The 24,380-nt window shown below is 44.3% G+C and overlaps 1 protein-coding gene across 1 annotated transcript in view; it reads right to left on the reverse strand.

The window, feature by feature from the left end:
- Window positions 1–24,380, reverse strand: part of B4GALT2 (beta-1,4-galactosyltransferase 2) — a 172,560-nt gene that overhangs the window by 50,331 nt on the left and 97,849 nt on the right. Inside the window, exon 3 of the mRNA XM_068239552.1 lies at window positions 11,743–11,978. Within this exon, the coding sequence (XP_068095653.1) occupies window positions 11,743–11,978 (236 nt within the window). The remainder of the gene's footprint in view (window positions 1–11,742; window positions 11,979–24,380) is intronic.

Consider the following 24,380-nt stretch of genomic DNA (forward strand, 5'->3'; position numbering starts at 1 on the left):
TCGCTAATCACATCAGGGTCGCACAGCTCCTCTTCCTGGTTCAAGTACATGCAAATAGCCAACTGAGCCCGCCCACGTATGCGCAGTAGCACGGAGCTTCGGCTTGGGTTTGCATTAAGTACTTCTGGGACATACAACATGTTTTGCGAGGTAAGCACGCTTCTTCAGGTAAATAGAAGTGTAAAAAAATTGCTGTATCACATGCAGAGTGCCCCGTTTTTATGAGAATTTGGTGCATCCTAGCAGTGTACAATTATTCAATTTGCTATTTCAATCCAAAAATGAAATATCAGATTTTGGGTGCAGATGACTTTACCTGCCACAACACGAATGAAATAAAAATGCAATCTCTCTCAGTGGCACATCAGACCTGGTGTAGATAGAATTTGAGCTTTTTGATGTTTGATGTATTTTTGAACAATGTGGAGTAGTATTTGAATATTGAACCTCATAAAGCCACGTAAATGTTATTATTGCTTTTGTCCCACTTTATGCAGCCAATCCTATTTTGTTCTTCTCACCCGCTTGATTCTGATATTGTCATTTGTGAAAACACACTGCAATTTATCGCAAATCACATCATAAACACACTATAAACGGATCCTAATATCATAACAGCACTGCCTTTTTTTATATTAAAGCGGGAGTGTCACCATAAAAATCTAATTTCAACAGCAACTGGTCTGAGTGTATTAAGTGATAAAGATGCTAAGCCTGCATTCAAAACTTTCAAAACTTTTTCTGCCGATATGATTTGGAGTTATCACATACTTAAAGTGGATCCGAGATGAACTTTTACTCATTGCATAATTGTGTTCCTTTCCTATAGTTTATAGGGCATTCCTCAAGTCAAATACTTTTTTGTTTTTGTTTTAATACTCTAATTCCCTATAAACTAAATAAACCCCACCCAGAGTTTTCAGAGAGCCTTGGCAGTAGCAAGGGCTCATGGGAGTTGAGTCTGGGCAGGAGGAGGGGGAGGTATTACTAGCCAGAGATTTCAGAGGCAGAGGGGAGGATTAGGTTTTTTTCAGTCTGAGTGCTGATGGTGCAGATAAGCCTGCCTCTGCGTAATATTTACAAACAACATGGCTGCTGTCCTTGTATCACAGGAAGAAATAATCATATTCTATTAAAGAAATATGCAGACAGATTTGCTGTTTAAACCATCTAAACTGTACATAAGATATATAGACAAGTTACTTGTTATAGTTAGTTTTTCATCTCAGATCCGCTTTAAGGAGCACTGACCCTTTAGTAGTCAGTGCCAAACAGTTGCATGCTTTGGGTTCTTTTTATCTATAATATATTCCTCCTCTTCCCTTTATTTCCCTGACAGCTGCTTATCTGAATCCTGATCCCCTGCTCACTTGTGTTTACAAGCAATGCTGAGGTGACTCAGCGATTGGAGGAAAAAAGAAAAAAAGTAAAGGGCAGAAATGACATCAGGATTTAGCCTAAACTGTGGGCAAAAGACATGGCCCCCAACAGGACCAGAATTCTCTTCATTTACTACATAACATTTACTGAAATCAAAAAGTGGACAGTACAATACATGTGTTATGTAAGTAGATCAAGTATTTATCTACTTATATATGTGTTTTTTTCCCCTGACATAGTATGGCTGATCCTCCTGCTTTAAAAGGAAGCAGCCCAGCATACAAAAGCCTTGGTAGTAAAAATATTCAACATCCAACTTTGTAAAATAACATAACAATTTAGTTATTCCAGTGTTGACAATTGCAGTCATTGTCACCTGTTCTTAAAGGACAACTGAAGTGAGAGGGATATGATGGCTACCATATTTATTTCCTTTTAAGCACTACCAGTTGCCTGACTGTCCTGCTGATCCTCTGCCTCTTAGGCCCCGTTCACACTGCACGCGTTTCCAGCCGCGTTTTGGAAATGCGTGCAGGTGGCCGACACGCACGACATCAGACATTGCATAGAGTGCAATGTCTGATGTTCACACTGCATGCGTTCCGGACCTGTGCGGTCCGGGAACGCATGCTGCACGCATTTTTTGTAAAAACGCATGGCTGTCCCATTCACTTTTCAGTGATGGGATCAGCCACGCAACGCATACGAACGCGGATGGCGTGCGTTCGTACGCGTTGCGGTCCGCATGCGTTGCGGTCCGCGTTCTGCAGTCTGAACGGGGCCTAATACTTTTAGCCAGAGACCCTGAACAAGTATGCAGCAGATCAGATGTTTCTGACATTCTTGTCAGATCTGACAAGATTAGCTGCATGCTTGTTTCTGGTGTTAATCAGGACACTACTACAGCCAAATAGACTAGCAGGGCTGCCGGCCAACTGGTATTGTTTAAAATTAAATAAATATGTTAGCCTCCGTATACCTCTTACTTCAGTTTCCCTTTAAGGCTTGTCTGCGCACTCATTGTGGATGTATTGACAAAGATGTATAACGCTGCTGTGTGCATGGAACATACAGCAATTTTTCCTGTGCTCCTGTTTCAACAGTAAGGTAGAGCAAGTTGCGCAACCCACGTTACCTAGGTAATGTGCAAGTTGCCAGGATTCTGTGCGCTATGCAAGCAGCGTAGCGCATGGTACCCTGGCAACGTAAGCATTACGTAGGAAACCCAAGTCATTCATAACATGTTATGTTACCATGAGAAGTACCAGTAAACTTCCTGTACGCTCCCTGCGCAGGGCAGCTTTATCATACTTTTGTGCATAGGCCCGATTGTGTGTCACTGTTAATGATTATTGCTTTATTGCTAGGGCAATACTGGTATGTGCAAGCACTGTAGAGGCATTGTGCAGTTCAGTGGAGAGGAGAGGAGAGATGATATAGGGCAGCACCTGAATGAACAGTTTCTGGCGGGTGGGGTGTGAACACAATGCACTTCTTCATGGGTGATATTTAAAAATCGTTTTGAGACAACTTTAACCACTTAATAACAAGCTGACTTATAAAAACATCCTGCTAGAGCCTCTTAATAGCTCCAGGTTGTTTTTATAAGGCAGACAGTGCTGCTGCCGCTGTGCGTGTGCACATGCGCACTCCCGCGCATACACGTGCATTCCCGTGCACGTGAAAATAGTGGGGGGGAAAACCACCAAAGAAAAAATACACCTTTATTTCCAAATACTATATTGTCGCCTACAGGTGCATGGCAGTTCACCTATTCTGCTCTGCATCCTTTCTGCTGGTTGGTGGTTATCTGAGGTTATCTGTGGGTGTTCTCCTCTGTGCCTCCTAAAAGATAGGCACACACTGTACAACATAACTACTTAGTTTAATAAAAACATTGAATCAAAGGAAAACCGGTTAAAAGGTGCAAAGCTGAGCTGTGGACCAATATCAGGTATGAACTACGGTGGCCATTTATTTTGTAGTCCCATATTAATTACCATGGGACTACAGAGGAGCGGAGGAGGCGGCAGCGCAGACTCAGGTTTGCTACCAACTTTACTGCATAAGGCTCTGCAGCAAGGGCCTGCGAGCCACATGCAATGTAAGACTCAAAAGAGCTTCAAAGGCCACAGGAAAAGGCTTGGTGGGCCGCATTGGGCCCGTGGATTGGACTTTGGACATGCCTGTACTAAAAGAACTCTGTGAGGACAGAAATATGTCAGCTGTTTTCTTGAGTGTCTCAATAAAAGGTTTGGATATTTTAAACAGTGCATGGAGTGGACATCTTACCTCTAGGACTGTCCAAAATATAAAATCAGACCTTTTATCGGGTACAGTATTCATTGTGTCCTTGCACATTCCAGGGGTGATATTGCAGTATAAAGTAACCATGTATATTGTCCACACTACAGCACACTGACATAGGCTGCACTGCCCACACAAGGCAATAAATGTTACCCAGCGATGAACACTGTGTTAGGCCTCGTTCACATCAGGGCCGTTTCTGTGCGCTTTCCACAGCGCACTGCCCTGTGCGTTCAGCAAGGTATTGATTTTTCCATGTAACTAAATGTAGCTGGTTCACATCTATGCGCTGCGCTGAGCAGCGTTACAGAGACGTAGTGTTGCAGGCATTTCTGTGCGTTGAGCTGTAAAGCGCACAGCAATGCAAGTGAATGGGTCCGCTTTTTTAGCGCATAGAAGCGCGTACAAGCGCATAGAAGCGCATGCGTTTTTTACCCCTAATTGGAGAAAAAAATACATTTACATACAAAAACAAAGTTTTATTGACAACTGCTGCTGCTACAGTAAACAAAACGTGCTTTAAAGAAGCGCAGCGCAACGCACAGAAACGCGGACTAAAGCGCGCACAAGCGCATGCGTTTTTTACCATGCGCTTTAACACGTTTTTCAGCGCAGCAGATGTGAACGAGGCCTTAGTGATCACACTGCAGCAAAACCCCTTTGGGAAACTCCACATCTACTTTCTGCTGGTCCTCATCTCTCCTGCTGGCAATACCATCTGCTTCTGATCCAGGGAGGAAAAAAAGCATTTGTCTTCACGCCCTCCCACCTCAGCAATAGCAAAACCACAAGGAGAGGTGTCGCCGATAGAGACCCGTTGAACAGAATGTAAACAGAATGTGGTGTTGGTGGCAGAAAGGAAAGTATAAAGGCCCGTACTCACGGGCTGCAAAACTCGCCTGTCGCCAGCACACGTGAGCGTGTGGGCGACAGGCCGGCGACAGCTTCTCGCCAGGTCCCTCCGCGTACACATGCGGAAGAGGGACCAGCGGCAAGGCGGAAGCTGTCGCTGACGTTCCTCCTCCCCCCGCCGGAAGGTCTGTGAACCTCAATGGAGGTTGCTGTCGCTAGTCCGCGTACTCACGCGGACTAGCGACAGTTGCGGCGGGGGGGCAGCGGCGACTGTCGCCATGCGATTGAAAGTTTCAATCGCATGGCGACATAGCGACGGGCGACAGTTCGGGGGCGCGCGGGCGTGCGACGGCCCATACTCACGGGCGACCTGTCGCCGCAACACGCGCGCGCCGCGTGTTGAGGCGACAAAAGTCCCTCGTGAGTATGGGCCATAAGAATTCCAGCTACTGAGATCATTGTAAAGGATTGTTCAGGCTATGTGCTGTCTGACACCACAATAACACATGCTGTGCATGCTACAAGGACATTTAAAGGGAACCAAGTGCTACTTTCTTTTGCCTGTTTTTTTCCTTGTTTCTAAAAACTATAGAAGCTGCCATGCCCCCCCCCCCCCTCCCCTTCTAGCTGCCCATTATTTATCCAGGGGAAAGTGTAAAGATAATATCTGTGACTTCTCTAAAGTCTTTGAAGCACCCATGAGAAAACGTTACATTTTCTCTAACAGATCATCGGGGGGAGGGGGGTCTGTATGGCTGATATTGTGGTGAAACCCCTCCCACAGTGTGATGTCAGGACCTGGGCACTAACTGTTTCCTGTCTGTGAACCTTGTTCTATTGTTGGAAATAAAAGCTTTTTCCAATTGCCAAGCAACCAGTATCTCCCTCTGTGCATACGGTATGTATATCTATATAAGAAAAACAAACATGAATAAATTACATGGCGGATATCAATCATTTTTTGATCTCTCTTCTATTTTTTAACTTCCCACTTTGCAATGCATTGATTTATTTGCCCCCCCCCCCCTTTTTTTTTACTAAAGTTCCTCCTTAAAAGCACTTAAAACCACTGACCAGTCACACACTACGCCGCAAAACATTGTCATTAGAGAAATCCACTTCTAAAAGATATTAAAATGGTACCAATAATTACTTCAGGGCCCTCTTGTTCTGCGCAGTATCGTCAGAAAGTCACTTTGCATATTTCTTCAATCAACCCTATGTGCTAAGGTAGTATGCTTATATCAACAATGCACTCATTGGGCTTGATTCACAAAAGAGTGCTAACTGTTAGTACGGCCGTTTTCGCGCGAATTTTCGCATTGCGCGCGATCGCGAATTTCCGCGCTAAACGATAACGTTTCGCGTGCAAACGCGAATTTTTGCGCGGAAAAGCGAATTTTTGCGCGGAAACGATATCGATTTTGCAGTAAAATTTGCGTTTGCGCGCGAAAACGTTATCGTTTAGCGCGAAAATTCACGATCGCGCGCAATGCGAAAATTCGCGCGAAAACGGCCGTGCTAACAGTTAGCACTCTTTTGTGAATCAAGCCCATTATATGCACTGTCTCCCTGCACAACCTGGTGTTTCCCAATAGCTACTGACCCGGTTTGCGCCGGTACTTGCATATCTCCCAATGCTTTGCGTCAAGAGCTGGGAATCAATGTGCTCCTCTTTGCCAACAAGACGCTGGCTTTGATTCGACAATTTAACTTCGCACACCAGTGTGGGGAATGCACCAGAAAGAGGGCGGAGGCACGGGGGAGGACACCTGACTCATTTCACCCAATGCTGGGCTTCCTCAGATGTGTGACAAGAGAAGGGCAAAGACACCTCTGAAGAATTCCAGCATTGGGCGAAACGCGTAACATGTCCGCTGATGTCACAGAGCTGATCTTCTGTGCCTCGGCCTCTGTTGACAGTAATAAGTGAGACAGATTAATTACGGTAGATATCATGTAAACTCTTTGATACTGACTTAGCAGGCAGACCACAATTATGTTTTTTAGACACAGTAGTTTGTACAACACTAACAATTAGGATTAACTTATAAGAAAAAAAAACACACTAAATCCACAACTAGAACATTCCCTTCAGTTCTGTGAAGTATGGACCAGTGTTAGTCATGTAGCAGACATGCTGACAAACCAACAAATATTGATTTGGGTAATACCTTTAATGACTAACTGTACATAGTTTATTGCAAGCTTTCTAAAGGATAAGTTGATTCTTCAGGCACTGGATACAGAACTGGATCACTTCACATTATACAGAACTGGGTCAGTGAACCTAAACCAAGTAAAAAATTATTTAAAATAAACATATGATGTACCTGCAAATAAGTATTACATACTTACCTCGCCGTCAGTTCCTCTCAGAAGCTCACCATTTTCTTCTTACAACGCTTCCTTCCAGTCCTGAGAAAATTTTCTCAGAACTGAAATATATCACTTGCTGTCAGGTTTATATCAGTTATAACTGAAAGGACAAGTGATGAGCAAGGTAATGTCCATGTTTCCTTATGGGGGAAATTAATGATATTACAGTTTAACAGTTTGCAGACCAGGAAGCTGTTATGGGGTCATTTTTAAAATGGAGGACAGAGAATTCTATTGATCACGGTGGACAAACAGGACGCAGGAGAGGAGAAAGAGATTTATGAGTAGACTACACGGGAGGTAAGTATGACTTGTGTATGTTTATTTTGACTTTTAATTTTCAATTCAGGTTTGCTTTAACCACTTAACGACCGCCTAACGTCGATAGGCGGCGGCAGGTCGTAAGTGGAATTACATGGAAGCGGCCGTTCAGTTCACGGAGGGTGTCTCTGTGAACAGCCTGCCAGCCCCCGATCGCGGCTTGCAGGCGAAATGTAAACACGCAGGGAAGAAATCCCGTGTGTTTACTTCCAACAGCGCTGCTGCGCAGCAGCGCCGTAAAGGAGATCGGCGATCCCCGGCCTCTGATTGGCCGGGGATCGCCGGCATCTGATAGGCTGAAGCCTATCAGAGGCGGTGCAGGACGGATCGCCGTCCTGTGCCGCCCAGAGAGAGGAGGTGAGGGAGGGAAAAAGAGGGAGGCTGGGAATCGCTGCGGAGGGGGGCTTTGAGGAGCCCCCTGCCCCGCTAAACGCATATAGCCGGCTGCGATCAGAACCCCCCCAGCAGGACATCCCCCTAATGGGGAAAAAAGGGGGGAGGGGGAAGTCTGATCACCCTGCCTGCAACAGGATCTGTGCTGTGAGCTGGAGAGCCCACCCAGCACAGATCTGCCAGAATTGGCCCGGTCCTTAAGTGGTTAAAGGACAACTGAACTGAGAGGGATAAGGAGGTTGCCGCATTTATGCACATTGTCTGGCTGTCCTGCTGATCATCTGCCTCTAATCCTTTCAGACATTGACCCTGAACAAGACAAGCATGCAGATCAGAAGTTTCTGCCAAAAATCTGACTATATTAACTGCATGCTTGTTTCAGGTGTGTGATATCGACACTACTGATTCATAAAAGATCAGCAGCACTGCCAGGCAGCTGGTATTGTTTAAAAGAAAATAAAAGCAGCCCCCACATCCCTCTCACTTAACATCTCGAAAGCTAAACCATGTACAGTTAGTCATTAAAGGTATTCCTCTAATCAATGTTTGTTGGTTTGATGTCAGCATATCCCTTCAGCTCTCGGTCTGTCTCACAACTTCTCTATCTTCAGTTTGCCGTCGGAGTTTTTAGAGACCGCCTGAACTCTCCAAGATCTCCCGTCTTTTCTTGTTTATTACACCTTAATCCCTTTCTTTCCTCGGACGTTGTAGGATTATGGTGGATGACTGTATTCGGTGGGATAGCTGGCTGGGGTCAGGAGAAAGCGTGTGGAGAGAGGATATTACCTGGCTGCACACATGAAAGAGGAGGAAAATCAAACCTACTCTCATGCTGCAAAGAATTCATTCTACTCCTTGTGGAACAGACAGGAGAATTCATAGGAAAGGCTGCAGGCAATCTGTACACTGGACTATTCTAGAGGAAAATAGCAGCCTATCACTCACGCAGGTTCCCAGTATGAGATTTTCCCTGACGAGGTGCTCATAAATGATTAAAGCCTAACTCCAGGCACAAATGTTTTCCTAGACCTGTGCAGAGACCCAGAAGCAGAGCTTGTTTAGTCTGTGCAAAAACTCCCCTATTTTCTGATGCGAAATAAATCACTTCTAAAGTACTAGATCAGAAACCCCATTAATGGTCACTTCCTGTGCCACAGACTGTCAATGCAGTAGGCTACAGCCTTCTTAGAAGAGTCCAGTCTGTGCTCCGCCCCCTGGCAATCTGAACAGCAGAATTATGCAACCCAAACAGCAGCTATATCAACAGAGCCTGAAACGGACTCTGCCAACTCCAACGGTTTCTGGTCATGTGATCATGGGCGGCACCAGGGGCGTGCTTTGTGGTGCTGAAGCACTCCCAAAAATATTCCAAGCACCTCTCGCCGCCCCGCTCTGTAATTAGAGCAGTGCTGCAAGAAAATGGCCGCTGATGTCCACAAATGTGGACATCGGTGGCCATTTTCTTGTAGCTAACTACAGAGGGAGAGGAGGCTGGGAGCGCCTGTGACGCAAGAGAGGAGGCGGCGGCGGGAACTTTCATAAAGGTAGTGGCCGCCAGCTCAAAAGGATACACGAGCGGCTTGCCGCGGGAACGGAGGGGGGGCTTGGGGCAGCTCTACTACCTATACTGGAGCAGCTATACTGCATACACTGGGGCAGCTCTACTACCTACCCTGGGGCATCTATACTACCTATTACTGGGGCAGCACTACTACCCATACTGGGGCAGCTCTACTACCCATACTGGTGCAGCTCTACTACCTATACTGGGGTAGCTCTACTACCTATACTGCGGCAGCTCTACTACCCATACTGGGGCAGCTCTACTACCCATACTGGGGCAGCTCTACTACCCATACTGGTGCAATTCTACTACCCATACTGGAGCAGCTCTACTACCTATACTGGGGCATCTCTACTACCCATACTGGAGCAGCTCTACTACCTATACTGGGGCATCTCTACTACCCATACTGGGGCAGCTCTACTACCCATACTGGGGCAGCTCTACTCCCCATACTGGGGCAGCTCTACTACCCAGACAAATGATGTAAAGCCCAGGTGAAGGTAATGTCCATGTGTCCCTATGGATCAGCTGACATAATATGCGTTTTAACTGAAAGCCTTTTCACAATGTTCTGCTATGGAACAACTGATCAGTTAAAACACATTAGTTTCTCAACATACAGTTTGAAAGATGTCTTTTAGGCTCCTTTTACACATGTCCGTTGCTTTCATGTTTTCTTATGTCCTCTTTACCACTGAACACTGAAAAACTGAAGCTATTTCACAATGCACTGCTATGGAACAAATGATCAGTTAAAACACATCAGTTTCTCAGCATACAGTGTGAAAGAGGTCCTAGGGAAACATGGGCATTACCTTGCAGAGTTTACCTTTAAGTCATAACTGAAAGCAACAGATGTAGTATGAATGAAAGGAGTCTTATTTAGGCATTTTTTTCTTTTAGAGTGCCTGGAGGAAACACAGGGAGAACAAACAAACTCCATGTGGATAGTGTCCTGGCCCGGATTTGAACCAGGAACCCTAGCACTGCAATTTGGGAGTACCATCTACTACACCACTGTGTCGCCCATAAGTAATTCTGCAGCAGACTGTAATACACGGAACTAACAACTTGTTAGGAAATCTGTGTAATGGGTGTGTTTCGTATACACAAAAAGCTAACTCAGGCCCTGTTTACACTTAATCAGTTGGTACGCGTTTTTTCTTCTTCTCCATAGCAGTACATTGTGAAAAAGATTTCAGTTAAAACGTGTTAAGGGCCCATTTCCACTAGGAGCAACGTTATGTGGCTACATAGCCGCATCGCACCGCAGGTGTCCTGAAACACATGCACAATGGAAGAGTTTCCACTGCATGCATGTTGTGCGGAGAGGTGCGGAGCGATCCGAGAATCTGCAGCATGCTACAGATTCTCGCACGGCCGCATCCGCCCCCAGCAGCGTCCCATCTCCTCCAATACACTTCCGCATCGGGAGATGCGGAAGTGATGCGGCCGGCGGTGGAAGTGATGCGATGCGGCTAGGTAGCCGCATTCGCATCACTTTGTAGTGGAAACCGGCCCTAAGTGTGAAAGGTGCCATAGGAAAACATGGGACTTAAATCAGTTGACATTTCAGTTATAACTGAGAGCAACTGATTAAAAGTGTAAACGGGCCTAAGCAAGCTGAAATATTGTATGGGCGTTGACCCTTGCCCTGCACAGATCTGTAATAAACAGACTGTGTTTTGATTTTTCTTAACAAAACAAGTAATTTAGCTTAAACAACAAGGAGAATGCATTATTTTCAGTAAAACTATATTGATGGAGGTCAAATAATAGTAGTAAAAGTAGTAATAATAGCTTGCCAAAATAGGGAAGGCAGCATTACAGAGCAAGAAATACAGCATGTATAGAGTAAATGTGACAACAGAAATAGGTGTCATTTCAGCTAAAGTGAAGTGTGATACCAGACGCTACAGTAAAAGCATCTATTTATTTTCTAACTAGTGACCTTAGCCCGTTTAAAAACCATCCACTGCGCGCGCATACGCCCGGCCCTCCTGGCCCCCCACCACGTCATTCCTCCAGCTCACCTCAGTGTCTCTGCGTCCCTCCCTGCACATGCGCACTGCAAAAAAACGCACACACAGGGACATGGAACGCAGAGACACTTGTGTTTTATTAGGTAGGATTCCCTGCTCTCTGCACTATAAACCATTGTTCAGTCCTGAGTACCCAGCACCACTGGGGACACACGCCCCCTGCTCAGTCAATGTGAGGAAAAGCATCATTAGCACTGAAAACAAGACTTCTCTTCAAGAATCAGGGCAGGACTATGCAGAAAAGGACGTCAGCAGCTATTGTTAGTTATATATAGCTATAGTATATATAAAGCTATAGTTTTAAACTAGCAGCAGTATACAATTAGTATAGAAGTGAATGTCAGACAGATACTTTAAGGACAGTGCTGAAGTTCTGATTCCAGTACCACATGCAGTATATAATGAATCTTATAAAGTTTATACATAAATGTCAAACATCTACTGAGAAAATGAACGAGTGATCATGTGTTGCACCTGAGGCGTTCCCTGCTATGTGCTCACCTGATTGATGATGTAAATGCCGTAGCCCACTTTCTGCCGCCGCAGGATAGGGTGGAGGTAATGCAGCCAGTATTTCAGGTGATGGTCCCGGTGTCGGAATGGAATGATAATCGCCACTCGCTCTTTGGGCTGGCAGTCATTTGGGATGTATTTTCCTCCGTCTGTTACATCGGGGTTCTCCCGCTGCACCCGCTCCATGGTCATCGGGGAGCTAAACTCAATTAGCAGGCGACCAACTGAAAAAGAGAGGAACAATGGAGTTCTGGTTTATGTTTCCACACACAGAGTTCAATAATCTCTGATCAGCAACCAACCCAGGAAGAAAACATACAATACACAGCCCACATGGTTAAAGGACCTGAAGTGACATGGAGGCTGCCATATTTATTTCTTTTTAAAGGGAACCCGAGGTGAGAGTGATATGGAGGCTGCCATTTTTATTTCCATTTAAACAACACCAGTTGCCTGGCTGTCCTGCAGATCATTTACCTCTAATACTTTTAGCCATAGGCCCTGAACAAGCATGCAGATCAGATGTTTCTGACTGAAGTCTGACTGGCTTAGCTGCATGCTTGTTTCTGGTCTTATTCAGACACTACTGATGCCAAAGAGATTAGCAGGACTGCCAGGCAACTGGTATTGTTTAAAAAAAATATATATGACAGCCTCCATATACCTCTAAGTTCAGATGTGCAGGTTTCCATCCACAATCAAAAACTATATTGTTGGTGCAGAGGCTGATATGAACAGTTACACACATGTTTTCAGTATAGCATAGTGCATTATCAGAACTATAAATTACAATAGTAACAGAGTGTGACTGGGATAGTGACATCAGAATGGAATGTTGTCTGGGAGAGATGCAAACAGCTCAATGATCTCGGTATACGGTTATGAAATATGTTAAAGAGGAACTCCAGTGAAAATATTGTAATAAAAAAGGTGTTTAATTTCTACAATAATTATGTATAAATGATTTAGTCAGTGTTTGCCCATTGCAAAATCTTTCCTCTCCCCGATTTACATTCTGACATTTATCACATGGTGACATTTTTACTGGTGGCTGGTGATGTCAGTGAAAGTAGCTGTGGATTGCTTTTTTTGGCAGTTGGAAACAGCTGTAAACAGCTATTTCCCACAACGCAACGAGGTTCACAGAGAGGAAACTGCCAGGACCATGGTCCTCAGAGTTTCCTGTGGGAGGGGTTTCACCACATTATCAGCCATACAGAGCCCCCCGATGATCCGTTTGCGAAAAGGAATAGATTTCTCATGCAAATGGAAGTATCAGGGGATGAAGTTCAATTCTGGGTCATGGTTTCTCTTTAAAGCAGTAGGATCAGCCATACTGTGCCAGGGAAAAAAACACATACCGTATATAAGTAGATAAATACTTGATCTACTTACATAACACGTGTATTGTACTGTCCATGCGTTGATTTCAGTAAATGTTATATAGTAAATGACGAGAATTCTGTTCCTGGTGGGGGCCATGACTTTTGCCCACAGTTAAGGCTAACTCGTGATGTTATTTCTTCCCTTTACTTTTTTTCTTGTCTCCTCCAATCGCTGAGTCGCCTCAGCCTTGCTTGTAAACACAAGTGAGTAGGGGATTAGGTTTCAGATAAGCAGCAGGCAGGGAAATAAAGGAAAGAGGAGGAATACATTATAGATAAAAAGAACCCCCAGCATGCAATTCTTTGGCACCGACTACTAAAAAGCCAGTGCTCCTTAAGTATGTGATAACTCCAAATCATAACAGCAGAAAAAGTTTTGAATGCAGGATTAGCATCTTTATCACTTAATACACTCAGACCAGTTGCTGTTGAAATTTGATTTATATGGTGACAGTACCGCTTTAAGAGCTTTTCAAAACCACAATACACAGAACGCAACTTTGGTGGAAACTTCTAATGGTTAAGGTTAGGTGTTAATTTATGATGTTTAAATAGATAAGGTAAGGGGAGGTTACGGTAGTTTAAAGAGGAACTTTAACCAAGGATTAAATTTCATTCCAATTAGTTATTGATACCCCTCACCCACGAGAAGTATTTACCTTTTCTCACATATATCATCAGTATGGCTGTTATTGTGGTGAAAGCCCTCCCACAGTGTGATGTCATGACCATGGTCCTGACAGTTTGCTGTCTGTGAACCTTGTTGCATTGTGGGAAATAATGGCTTTTTTAAACTGCCAAGCAAGTAATTTCTCCCTCTGTGCATAGAACTCTCAGTAACGAACATCCCGTACACATCATTTGCCAAAATAGTAAGATACCAGCCAGCCTCCCTACTCACTTGCACACTAATTTGTCAGTTAGACCTAGCAACTGCCATTCAGGAAATGCTTTTGAAAATAAAGAAAACTCTGAGAATCCCCAATGAGGAGATAGACTAGTCTAAAACCTGTCGGTTCGGTCAGGTTTTAACTGCTTACTTTTTCCACTGGATTGTTCATTTAATGATATTCTATTGACCTTAGTCTGCACCCATCCAACATTTTTCATACACACCTGGGACAGTATAGTGGAATTTCAAATGCTACGAATAATAACTGTGTGGAACTACTGCAGGGACGTTAAAGCGTAAGCTCTATGAAGCAGTGACTGATGTGAATGGCTCCAAGTTCTCTGAGCAGTGCTGCAGAATGTGCGATATAAATATAATTGAATAATAATAACAGTGTGTGAGACTGTGGTGAGAACATTAGAGTGATGGGACAGATTCTGATGGGAATGGCTCAGTGTTTTCTGAATAGTACTGCGGAACGTCAGAGCTGTATGTATTTATTGCAATAATAATAACTGGTGGGGAAACAGATTGACACTCTTTAGGTAAAATGGGGCCCTGAACAAAAATGAACTAAGAATCCTCTTGCATTGTAATTCTGCACTGACAATAAAGTACCACTCCATGTAGAAATGGAAGCCGATAGGCAAACCTTTATACTGATAAACAAAGAGAAACGATTCTTCTGAAAATAAAAACCATTAAGAGCTGCCATTATGTATACGCTATGACTTTCACATAACAAATGCAGCCATCATGTCCCCATAAAACAAGTGCAGCAATCATGACCCCAGTATAGCAAGAGCAGCAATAACTCATCACTAGTCAGGCTGGCAGCGATGGACATGAGATAGGATGGAAGCAGGCAAGGGAACTGAGTATACTGGATTTTCTAAGCCTCCCTGCCAACCCTGCTTTGAAATAAGGATACAGGAGGGCCCCAAGTAGGCGGTCCTCTGAAACACTGGTGCAATCATGCTTGTGACCTCCTGACTGGGGAGGTAGATAAATGACAACTGAAGTGAGTAGAATATAGAGGCTGCCATATTTATTTCATTTTCAACATTACCAGTTGCCTGGCAGTCCTGCTGATCTATTTAGCTGCAGTAGTGTCTGAAGTACACCAGAAACAAGCATGCAGCTAACAGATCTGACAAGCATCTTGTCAGATCTGGCGATAATGACCCGATATGCTGCATGTTTGCTCAGGGTCTAAGGCTAGAAGTATTAGAGGCACAGGTTCAGCACACTAGTCAGGCAACTGGTATTGCTTAAAAGGAAATACATATGGCAGCCTCCATATACCTCTCACTTCAGTTGTCCTTTAAAGAGCTTGCAGCCCTGGTAGTTGCCCAGCTTGCTCCATGGAATGGATGGCCCTGTGAGGGTATTACAGTGATAATATCTCTGAGGCATACAGTGATATGAACGTCTGTTCTTTGTACGATGTCGTAGTATATATTAGAGCTATGTCGGCCAATAAAAGGGATGATCAATGACATGCAAATATTTCCGAGTTCATGCAGGATTGTGTAAATGTTTATGCAAATATATGCAGCTTGAAATTGGACCAATCAAGTCCCACCAAGGTTTAAATTGATTGGTCCATTTTCAAGCAGCATATATTTGCATAACAAATGTACATAATCCCTAATAATAAGCATATGTGGGTGCTTGTGAATGTACATATACAGTGTACACACCAGTCCCTTTTTCCCAGATCCGCCTGAGCTTATTTTCCTCATTACCCGGCTGTCACAAGGGAGCGCCCCAATCTGTCAGCAGCCACAGGTAGTCTCAGGTGCTTATTAAACACTACAAAACCAAAATGGGAACGCTACAGAGAACGAATAAAGTTAACACACATCTGGGTGGGGGTAGTGGGTGGGTGGGACAGCTGGGCACGATTTGGTGGCACTGGGAAGTTTAATCATAATATGAAGAACACTAGTAAGCTTTAAAAAAAAGTATGTGAAGCAGAGGAAATGTTCAACACACTGGAACTTTATGCAGCACCAGAGTTGGAGCACCCCACTGTAGCTTCATTTCACCTGCCTAATATACGGTACATTTCTAGGGAAAACTCTGCATGTGAACGCAGGACTGTATTTACTTCTTTGGTGACAGGAACAACACAATCCAGCACCTTAAACCCCACCCATCAATGCGTACCCCACTGCAAACCCCACCCATCAATATATACCCCACTGCAAACCCCACCCATCAATATATACCCCACTGCAAACCCCACCCATCAACACATACCCCACTGCAAACCCCACCCATCAATATATAACCCACTGCAAATCCCACCCATCAATACATACCCCACTGTAAACCCCACCCATCAATACATACCCCACTGCAAACCCCACCCATCAATACATACCCCACTGCAAACCCCACCCATCAATATATACCCCACTGCAAATCCCACCCATCAATACATACCCCACTGCAAACCCCACCCATCAATACATACCCCACTGCAAACCCCACCCATCAATATATACCCCACTGCAAATCCCACCCATCAATACATACCCCACTGTAAACCCCACCCATCAATACATACCCCACTGTAAACCCCACCCATCAATACATACCCCACTGCAAACCCCGCCCATCAATACATACCCCACCCATCAATACATACCTCACCGCAAACCACAACCATCAATACAAACCCCACCTATCAGTAAAAACCCCACTGCAAACCCCACCCATGTAATACAGCTGGCAATTTGGGCATACTTGTCCATATTTGTGGAATTTAAAATGCATCATCAATCAGTAGAATGCATGCGAGAGGTCCACACCAGTCATAATTACAATACAAAATATACCGCTAATGAAAAAAAGACAGTGGAGGCACCTCTAGGATAGGAATATGCCAGGCAGCACGGTGGCATAGTGGTTAGCGCTCTAGCTTTGCAGTACTGGGTCCCCAATTCTAATCCCAACCAGAGCACTAGCTGAAAAGAGTTTGTATATTCACCCTTGTCTGTGTGGGTTTCCTCCGGGCACTCTGGATTCCTCCCACATTCCAAAAACACACAGATAAGTTCATCGGCTTCACCTCAAATTGGCCCTAGACTAAAATGCATACACAATATAGACATATGACTATGGTAGGGACTAGATTGTGAGCCCCTCTGAGGGACAGTTAAGCGACAAGACAATATACTCTGTACAGCGCTGCGGAAGATGTCGGCGCTATATAATTACTAATAATAAATACTAAATAATAATAATAAAGGAAATACGGACCTCTATGAGGCCCTGCAGAATGACAAGGCTATGAAAATCAGTGTTCTCCCCAGGCTCTTTTTGCCGGGTGCTCCACCCAGCTAGATTTGGTGACCACCCGGCTGTCATCGGCTCAACTCTTCACCTCCTCCTATGCTGTAAGCAGAGTTGCCCTGCATTTTCATCTCGCACCACCCGGCTACTTTTTCATGCCACCCGGCTACTATTTCATGCCACCCGGCTGGAAAAAAATTGTGGGGAGAACACTGAAAATGTATACATATTAAAATATGTAACAGCAGTGAGAGCACTAGAGAATCCGCTACTTCTAGGCAGAGAACTATTCCATTGTAAAATTGTGCATATGTGTGTGGAAATTCGGATTGTAAGCTCCGATGGTCCAGAGACTGAAGTGAACGGTTCAGTAGGCATTGTACTGTGGAAGATGCCAGAATCTAGAAAAACAAATATCCCCTCTGAGACACTTCTAGGAAAGGGAAGAGCATATTCTGGATAATTATATACACCGTGTAACGTGTTGTTGCACTCTCACCTCCTTTTAGCCCTATTTATGATGAGCACAGTGAATACCCAGGAGCCTTTGCTGCACACGCACACCAAATGATTTTGCACACAAGTCAATCCTCTCAGCAACTGATTAAACCGTACAGGGAAAAAAAAAATATGTTCAGACTAATTATTCCTGGGGGAACGCAGTTACCTCACAACACAACACAGCCTTGTCCTAGATACAAAAAACAGCCCATCGTGGATACTGACGAGCTAAAAGCACGCCTGTCACCTCTTCAAAGGATGCTGAGGAGTGAAGGAGACACGCACCCTGCGCACTAACCCTTTCCATGCCAATTATAGAGTCTGCATCTATATTCCAAAAAAAACCACTGGCAGTTCTCTAGACTAGACTGCATGCTGCTCACCTACATTACAGCATGAGAGAAGTTATGGTGCTGAGCTTATAGAGACTGTACTTCAAATCTAGGAAACCCAAAGTGGTTATAATGAAAAAGATCATAATTTAAGGGTTTCTGAAAGTACCCCTGAAGAAGGGAAACATCTATTACATGAAGCCCATGGTGGGCTAGATTACCTTTTAAAGAGTGTCGAAACACTGCTTATTGTCGCCAGGGTTCCCTCCATTTCCCGTCATCCATCCCTGTAACTCCCACTCCTCCCGGAAGTTACTCCAAGCGGCACGGAGCTTTTCTGAAGTGTGCAGGCGCGAGTTCAGAACTGTGCCTGCACAGTGACAGAAACCACTCTTGAACAAGTGCTTGCTTTCTCTCTGCTGCCGTGGATTGTAATTTGCACCTGCACAGTTCTGATTTACACACCGCCGATAGGGGGAGCCTTCCGGGTTTTCATATTCAGCTGGAGGATTCCATCAAATATGAAGATGACTGGGATTGGGGTGGACGCCAACGACAACGAGCATTGCCATGATACTTCTTAAATGGTAATCTAGCCCACCATGGGCTTTGATCAGTTCAGGGGTACTTTAAAGTGCACCTGAGGTGACATGACCAGATAGACTGGTGTATGTAGAGTGCCAAGCAGCATAGACATAACTATTGTAGAAGGAGAACAGAGGCGCCAACAGGATAAAAATAGCTAAAAACGTTAACATTTCAAAGAAGGAAGCGGTGGACTTCCCTCCCCGAAGCAGACATGAAACTGTAGTTTTTCAACAGAAAAATGTAATTTTCATTTTTGTGCCATATGCTGTGTAAGATGGAATTCACTGTCACTATTCATTTTATTTGGTTTCAGGTGCTGGCTTTAAATGCCACAATTCTCTTATGGCCCATACTCACGAGGGACTTTTGTCGCCTCAACACGCGGCGCGCGCGTGTTGCGGCGACAGGTCGCCCGTGAGTATGGGCCGTCGCACGCGCGCGCACCCCGAACTGTCGCCCGCCGCTCTTGTCGCCATGCGATTGAAAGTTTCAATCGCATGGCAACAGTCGCCGCCGCACCTCCGCCGCAACTGTCGCTAGTCCGCGTGAGTACGCGGACTAGCGACAGCAACCTCCATAGAGGTGAATGAAGCTTCCGGCGGGGGGAGGAGGAACGTCGGCGACAGCTTCCGTCTCGCCGCTGGTCCCTCTTCCGCGTGTGTACGCGGAGGGACCTGGAGAGAAGCTGTCGCCGGCCTGTCGCTAGCACGCTCACGTGTGCTGGCGACAGGCCACTTCTGCAGCCCGTGAGTACGGGCCATTAAGCTTAGAATTAATGGTGCATGTAACCAGGCCAGTCACCATTTGAACTCGGAATTTACGATGTCTCCCCATCACCAGAGTCTGCTTTATGTCATGTTGAGGATTCTATTGATCTTATCAGTTTAGATAGGATGCCTGGGAAAGCCTCCTCGGTAACAGTTAAGGCATCTAATTACATTTATGTTTGCTAAAGAATGTTTCTCCTCTGTATGTCAGTGTATATAAGCTGTGTTTTTCAGTTTTGGTCAGGAACCAGTCCAACGAAGGCTTTTTATAAGTCGAAAGCTCACTGTTTATCAATCTCTAAGTTACCCAATAAATGGTATCATCCTGATTCAAAACTTCTTGTTTGTAATTTGGAGGATGTAAATACATTTTTCTGCTGAAAAACGAGTTTCATGTCTGCTTCGGGGAGGTAAGTCCACCATCCTGTTGGCGCCTCTGTTCTCCTTCTACAATACTTGAGTCCACCCCTGTTGGAGGGCTCCATACCCTTATTCTTCTCTCTACAGAGAGCGACATCTTAATCCTGAGTGAGGACAGGTCTAATCTCCTTACCTGTCCTTACAGTGGTTGCCTATTGGTGACCCTGGTTTGTGAGTATATTGTTTACTTACTCTTATAAACCCATTCCCTATACATACTACATTATATTGGGCTCTCGGTGTCCCCCCTTTTTTCTCCATACACATAACTAGGCTGTGTTCCATTTTTTTTTTTTAAGTTTTTCTGCCTAAAAGAGTTAAATACTCAGGTATGACAGTTTCTCTCCAGTCAGGACTTGGTCCCTGGTCGGAATATAGTGTAACCCTCACTGATAAGGAATTACGGCCATAAAACGCTTTCCTGGTAGAGTAAGTGCAGAAGATGAATAAAGTCAATAATTTACATTTTAATTCTGGGAAACAAAAAGAAAGACTGTGTCATTGAGCAGAGACAGTACAACTTTAAATCTATTTCTTACATTTTTAAACACGAAATAAAACTGTGGGATATCTAAAGTCATTTTAAAAAGGAGGAGGAAATATATATATCACATCAGCTTATTTTCCCTATAAGTTCACTTTAAAATAGCACACTGAGATACACGTGTGTCTCAGTGTTTTCTTTTTTACTACTCTGGCTAGACGGGTTAATAACACATTCCAATATCTCTCTAATGGAACACAGCAATCCTGATTCATCCTGAAGAAGCCCCATAAACCTAACAGAGGTATAATTGGACCTCTGACTCTGGGCTGGAATTACGGGGTGACAAAGGAAAAAAGTGGAGACATCCCTTCAGGAAAAAAAATACACACAGAAAGGGGAGGAAGAAGAGATGAGGAATCATGTAAAAAAAAAAAAATATATGAGAATCCATCTGGGAGCTGAAATAACACTGTAAATAAAACTGCAGGTCATGAATCTTTCTGGAGTTCAACTATCAGACTCATGCATTGACGTTCTACAAAAAGGCTTGAACTTTGTGATAACCAGGTCCTTCAACTATACTCCATTCGAGATTGACCCCTATAGAAATGTTTGCAAGATGACACAGAACCGGCACTGCAACTGTCGATCAACATGCACAGAGACTAAAGTAGGTTGCCTTTAAGAGGATTGGTAACGGGTCATGCTACAAATAGCGTGCTCAGGCTTGAAAACAGCAGGTCATGGTAAGCAAAATGCAAGAGGAAAGTCGGCACATGCAAATGCGTAGCAGTAAAAAAGCTTTATTCTTGCGGCTTCATGCGGTTAGCATAGCGACACAAAGTTGATAAAAATTGTCCTACCCGTTACTCCATGTGGCTGTGGGGTGAGGTGGGAGCAGTGGGGGCCGCCTTACGACCGTTTCGCTCTCTTGAGCGTCTTCAGAGGCAATGCGCACCCTCTGAAGACGCTCAAGAGAGCGAAACGGTCGTAAGGCGGCCCCCACTGCTCCCACCTCACCCCACAGCCACATGGAGTAACGGGTAGGACAATTTTTATCAACTTTGTGTCGCTATGCTAACCGCATGAAGCCGCAAGAATAAAGCTTTTTTACTGCTACGCATTTGCATGTGCCGACTTTCCTCTTGCATTTTGCTTAAGATGAATATTTAAATGCATCTTAAATTGTATAACTATAAAAATTACTAATGGTCACAAAGAGATGTGGATTCCGGAACTCAGAAACAGGATTTTTTATTCAAGCACAGTACAAGAACAGGTTACAAAAGGTAAAAAGAGTCGGTGTCAACAGCTGTTTCGCGTGATCCCACGCCTCCTCGGGATACTCAGACCTCAATAAAAACTACTGATACACACACACAAAAATATTTACAGATTTATGGGAGGAGATTGGGACACTTTAGTAAAGCCCACTATATGAAATTTTGGCGAGAGTAACGTACAGAAGGTTAACTAAATGGGTAGGGACTAGATTGTGAGCCCCTCCGAGGGACAGTTAGTGACAAGACAATATATTCTCTGTACAGCTCTGCATAATATGTTGGCGCTATATAAATACTTATATAAAACGATACAGCGCTCACCACCTTATTGCAATATAGTGTCCAGCTTGCTGTCTAAAAAGTCAGAAAGAATCCTCCTCTTTACACATATACGTTTATCACAGCCGCGCTGCTGGCAAGGTTAGTCTCTCTATATTCAGCAATCCATATGGTGTCCCTAGGAGAGAGAGTTACAAACACATAGCGGGTAACCTCTAACAACAGTACACCCTGTGCCCCGCAAACACACTGTGTTAGGGAGAAAAACCGCCACATGCAGGATGGGGACACTCACTCCCCCGTCAGTTCCCTGCTCACCGGCCAACTCTTGTAAAACTGCGTATCAATATCACAGTGATCCAGGCTCTGTGAGTGAAAAGACAGAACACACCACTCCTCATAGCTTAAAAAAGCTTATTTAATATGGCTCTCAAGCCCCATAAAATTCAGCGTACCAGATAATAATCTTTAAAACAGCATATCTCACATATCCAATGGTAGGTAGGTCTCTACGCGTCTCCTCCGGCAAACCATCCGTGCAGCAACAGGTCAGGGAAAGCGTACGTGTCTCTGGCTCCGCCCTACGCGTTGTCACTAGGGGGAGTGACTCATCAGGGGCTATATAAATACTTAAATAAATAAAATAAATAAAAATCAGGAGCTTGGAGTTTACAAAGACACCTAAAGGACTCTCAGATTGTGAGAAACTAGATTCTCTGGTCTGATGAAGCCAAGACTGAGCTGAGCGGTGATTGTTATGTCTGGGGGAAATCGGGCACCACTCATGACCTGCACAATACCATTCCAGCAGAGTAGCATAGCTGTGGCAGCATCATGCTGCGGGGTTGTGTTACAGCAGCAGGGACTGGAAAACTAGTCAGGGTCAAGGGAACGCAGAAGAGCGCAAAGTACACATACCATTAATGAAATCCTACTGCAGGCTGCTCAGAAGCTCAGAGTGTCCTGAAGATTCACCTTTCAACTGAACAATGACCCCTAAGGAAAGACAATCCACAGGTGGCTTAGGGACAACTTGGTGAATGATGAAGTGTTTCACACAAAATCACCTCAGATTGTACTTCTTTAAAAAAAAAAAAAATTATAAATATATATATATATTGCACAGGTTTATAATGGGCTTATTTTAACCCTTCATGCTGCACAGCCACTTAGGGCTCCTACAGTACATACAGTACTACATGTTTCAGAATGTTAATTTACTGAGCTCTGTTTCTGTGCTTTCACGCATGTATTTTTCGGACTATAAGACGCTCCTGACCATAAGAAGCACCTAGGTTTAGAGGGCAAAAACCAGGGGCAAGAAAATATATATTTTCTAAACCTGGTACATTCACGGTGAAGGGGCATCTTGTGGATTACGCCCCCTCTGTCCTTCTTGTGTCCTCTTTTATGCCTCTTTGTGTCCCCCTTGTGTCCTCCTCTGCATGGGCACAGTACAGGGAGTCCCCGACATTGTGGCGGGTTGGAGGTTCATATTGGGAGGCGTTCACAAGTCGGGAACTCCCTGCATTTGGACTATAAGACGCTGTGTCTCCCCCCCCCCCCCCCCCACACACACACACACTTTTGGAACAGAAAAGGTGAGTCTTATCGTCCCAAAAATACAGTAATTGTCAGGATGGCATTAAAACTTGAACCTCCAGCACTCAGATTTCCTCCCACATCACAAAAACATACAGATAAGTTAATTGGCTTCCCCTTAAATTGGCCCTTGACTACGATACATTCACTACACCATACATAGACTTATGACTATGGTAGGATTAGAATGTGATATTGTGACAAGACAATATACGCTATACCATGCTGCAGAAGATATCAACGCTATCTGAATAGTAATAATAATACCTCTGCTACTGGGAGATTGGATTGAAGACAAACCAATGTAATCTCTGATCATGTGACCCCATCTGAGATACACATGTGATGCATATGAATTTGTACGTATGGATTAGTTTTAGTTATTATTATTAGATTAATTATTCAGTGTTTTACTTCAGCTAACATCTGGAAATATGCCTGAAGAAGGGGACTAGATCCCAGAAAGCTTGCATCATTTAACTCTATCAGTTAGCTATTCAAAGGTATTATTTTTTACCTATATAATATGTATGGATTAGATTGCTGTTCACATCCCATCTGATCTATAAAGTTACATTTGAACCCCTGGAGTTACCCTCAAGCTGGAGTTAACTTCAGGGCAGCATAACATTACATTGCAGTTCCACTTTTATCTTCTTCTAACTGGATTTATCTGGTTTTAGAAGGACAAAATCATTGCCTGTGAATGAGGTGTCGACGCTTGGCTGTCTTGTATTGCGCAGAATCGGATATCATAGATTTGTACTGTGATCACGCGCCTACAACA

Source organism: Hyperolius riggenbachi, chromosome 6 (assembly GCF_040937935.1).
Source record: "Hyperolius riggenbachi isolate aHypRig1 chromosome 6, aHypRig1.pri, whole genome shotgun sequence".
In the NCBI taxonomy this organism is placed as follows: domain Eukaryota; kingdom Metazoa; phylum Chordata; class Amphibia; order Anura; family Hyperoliidae; genus Hyperolius; species Hyperolius riggenbachi.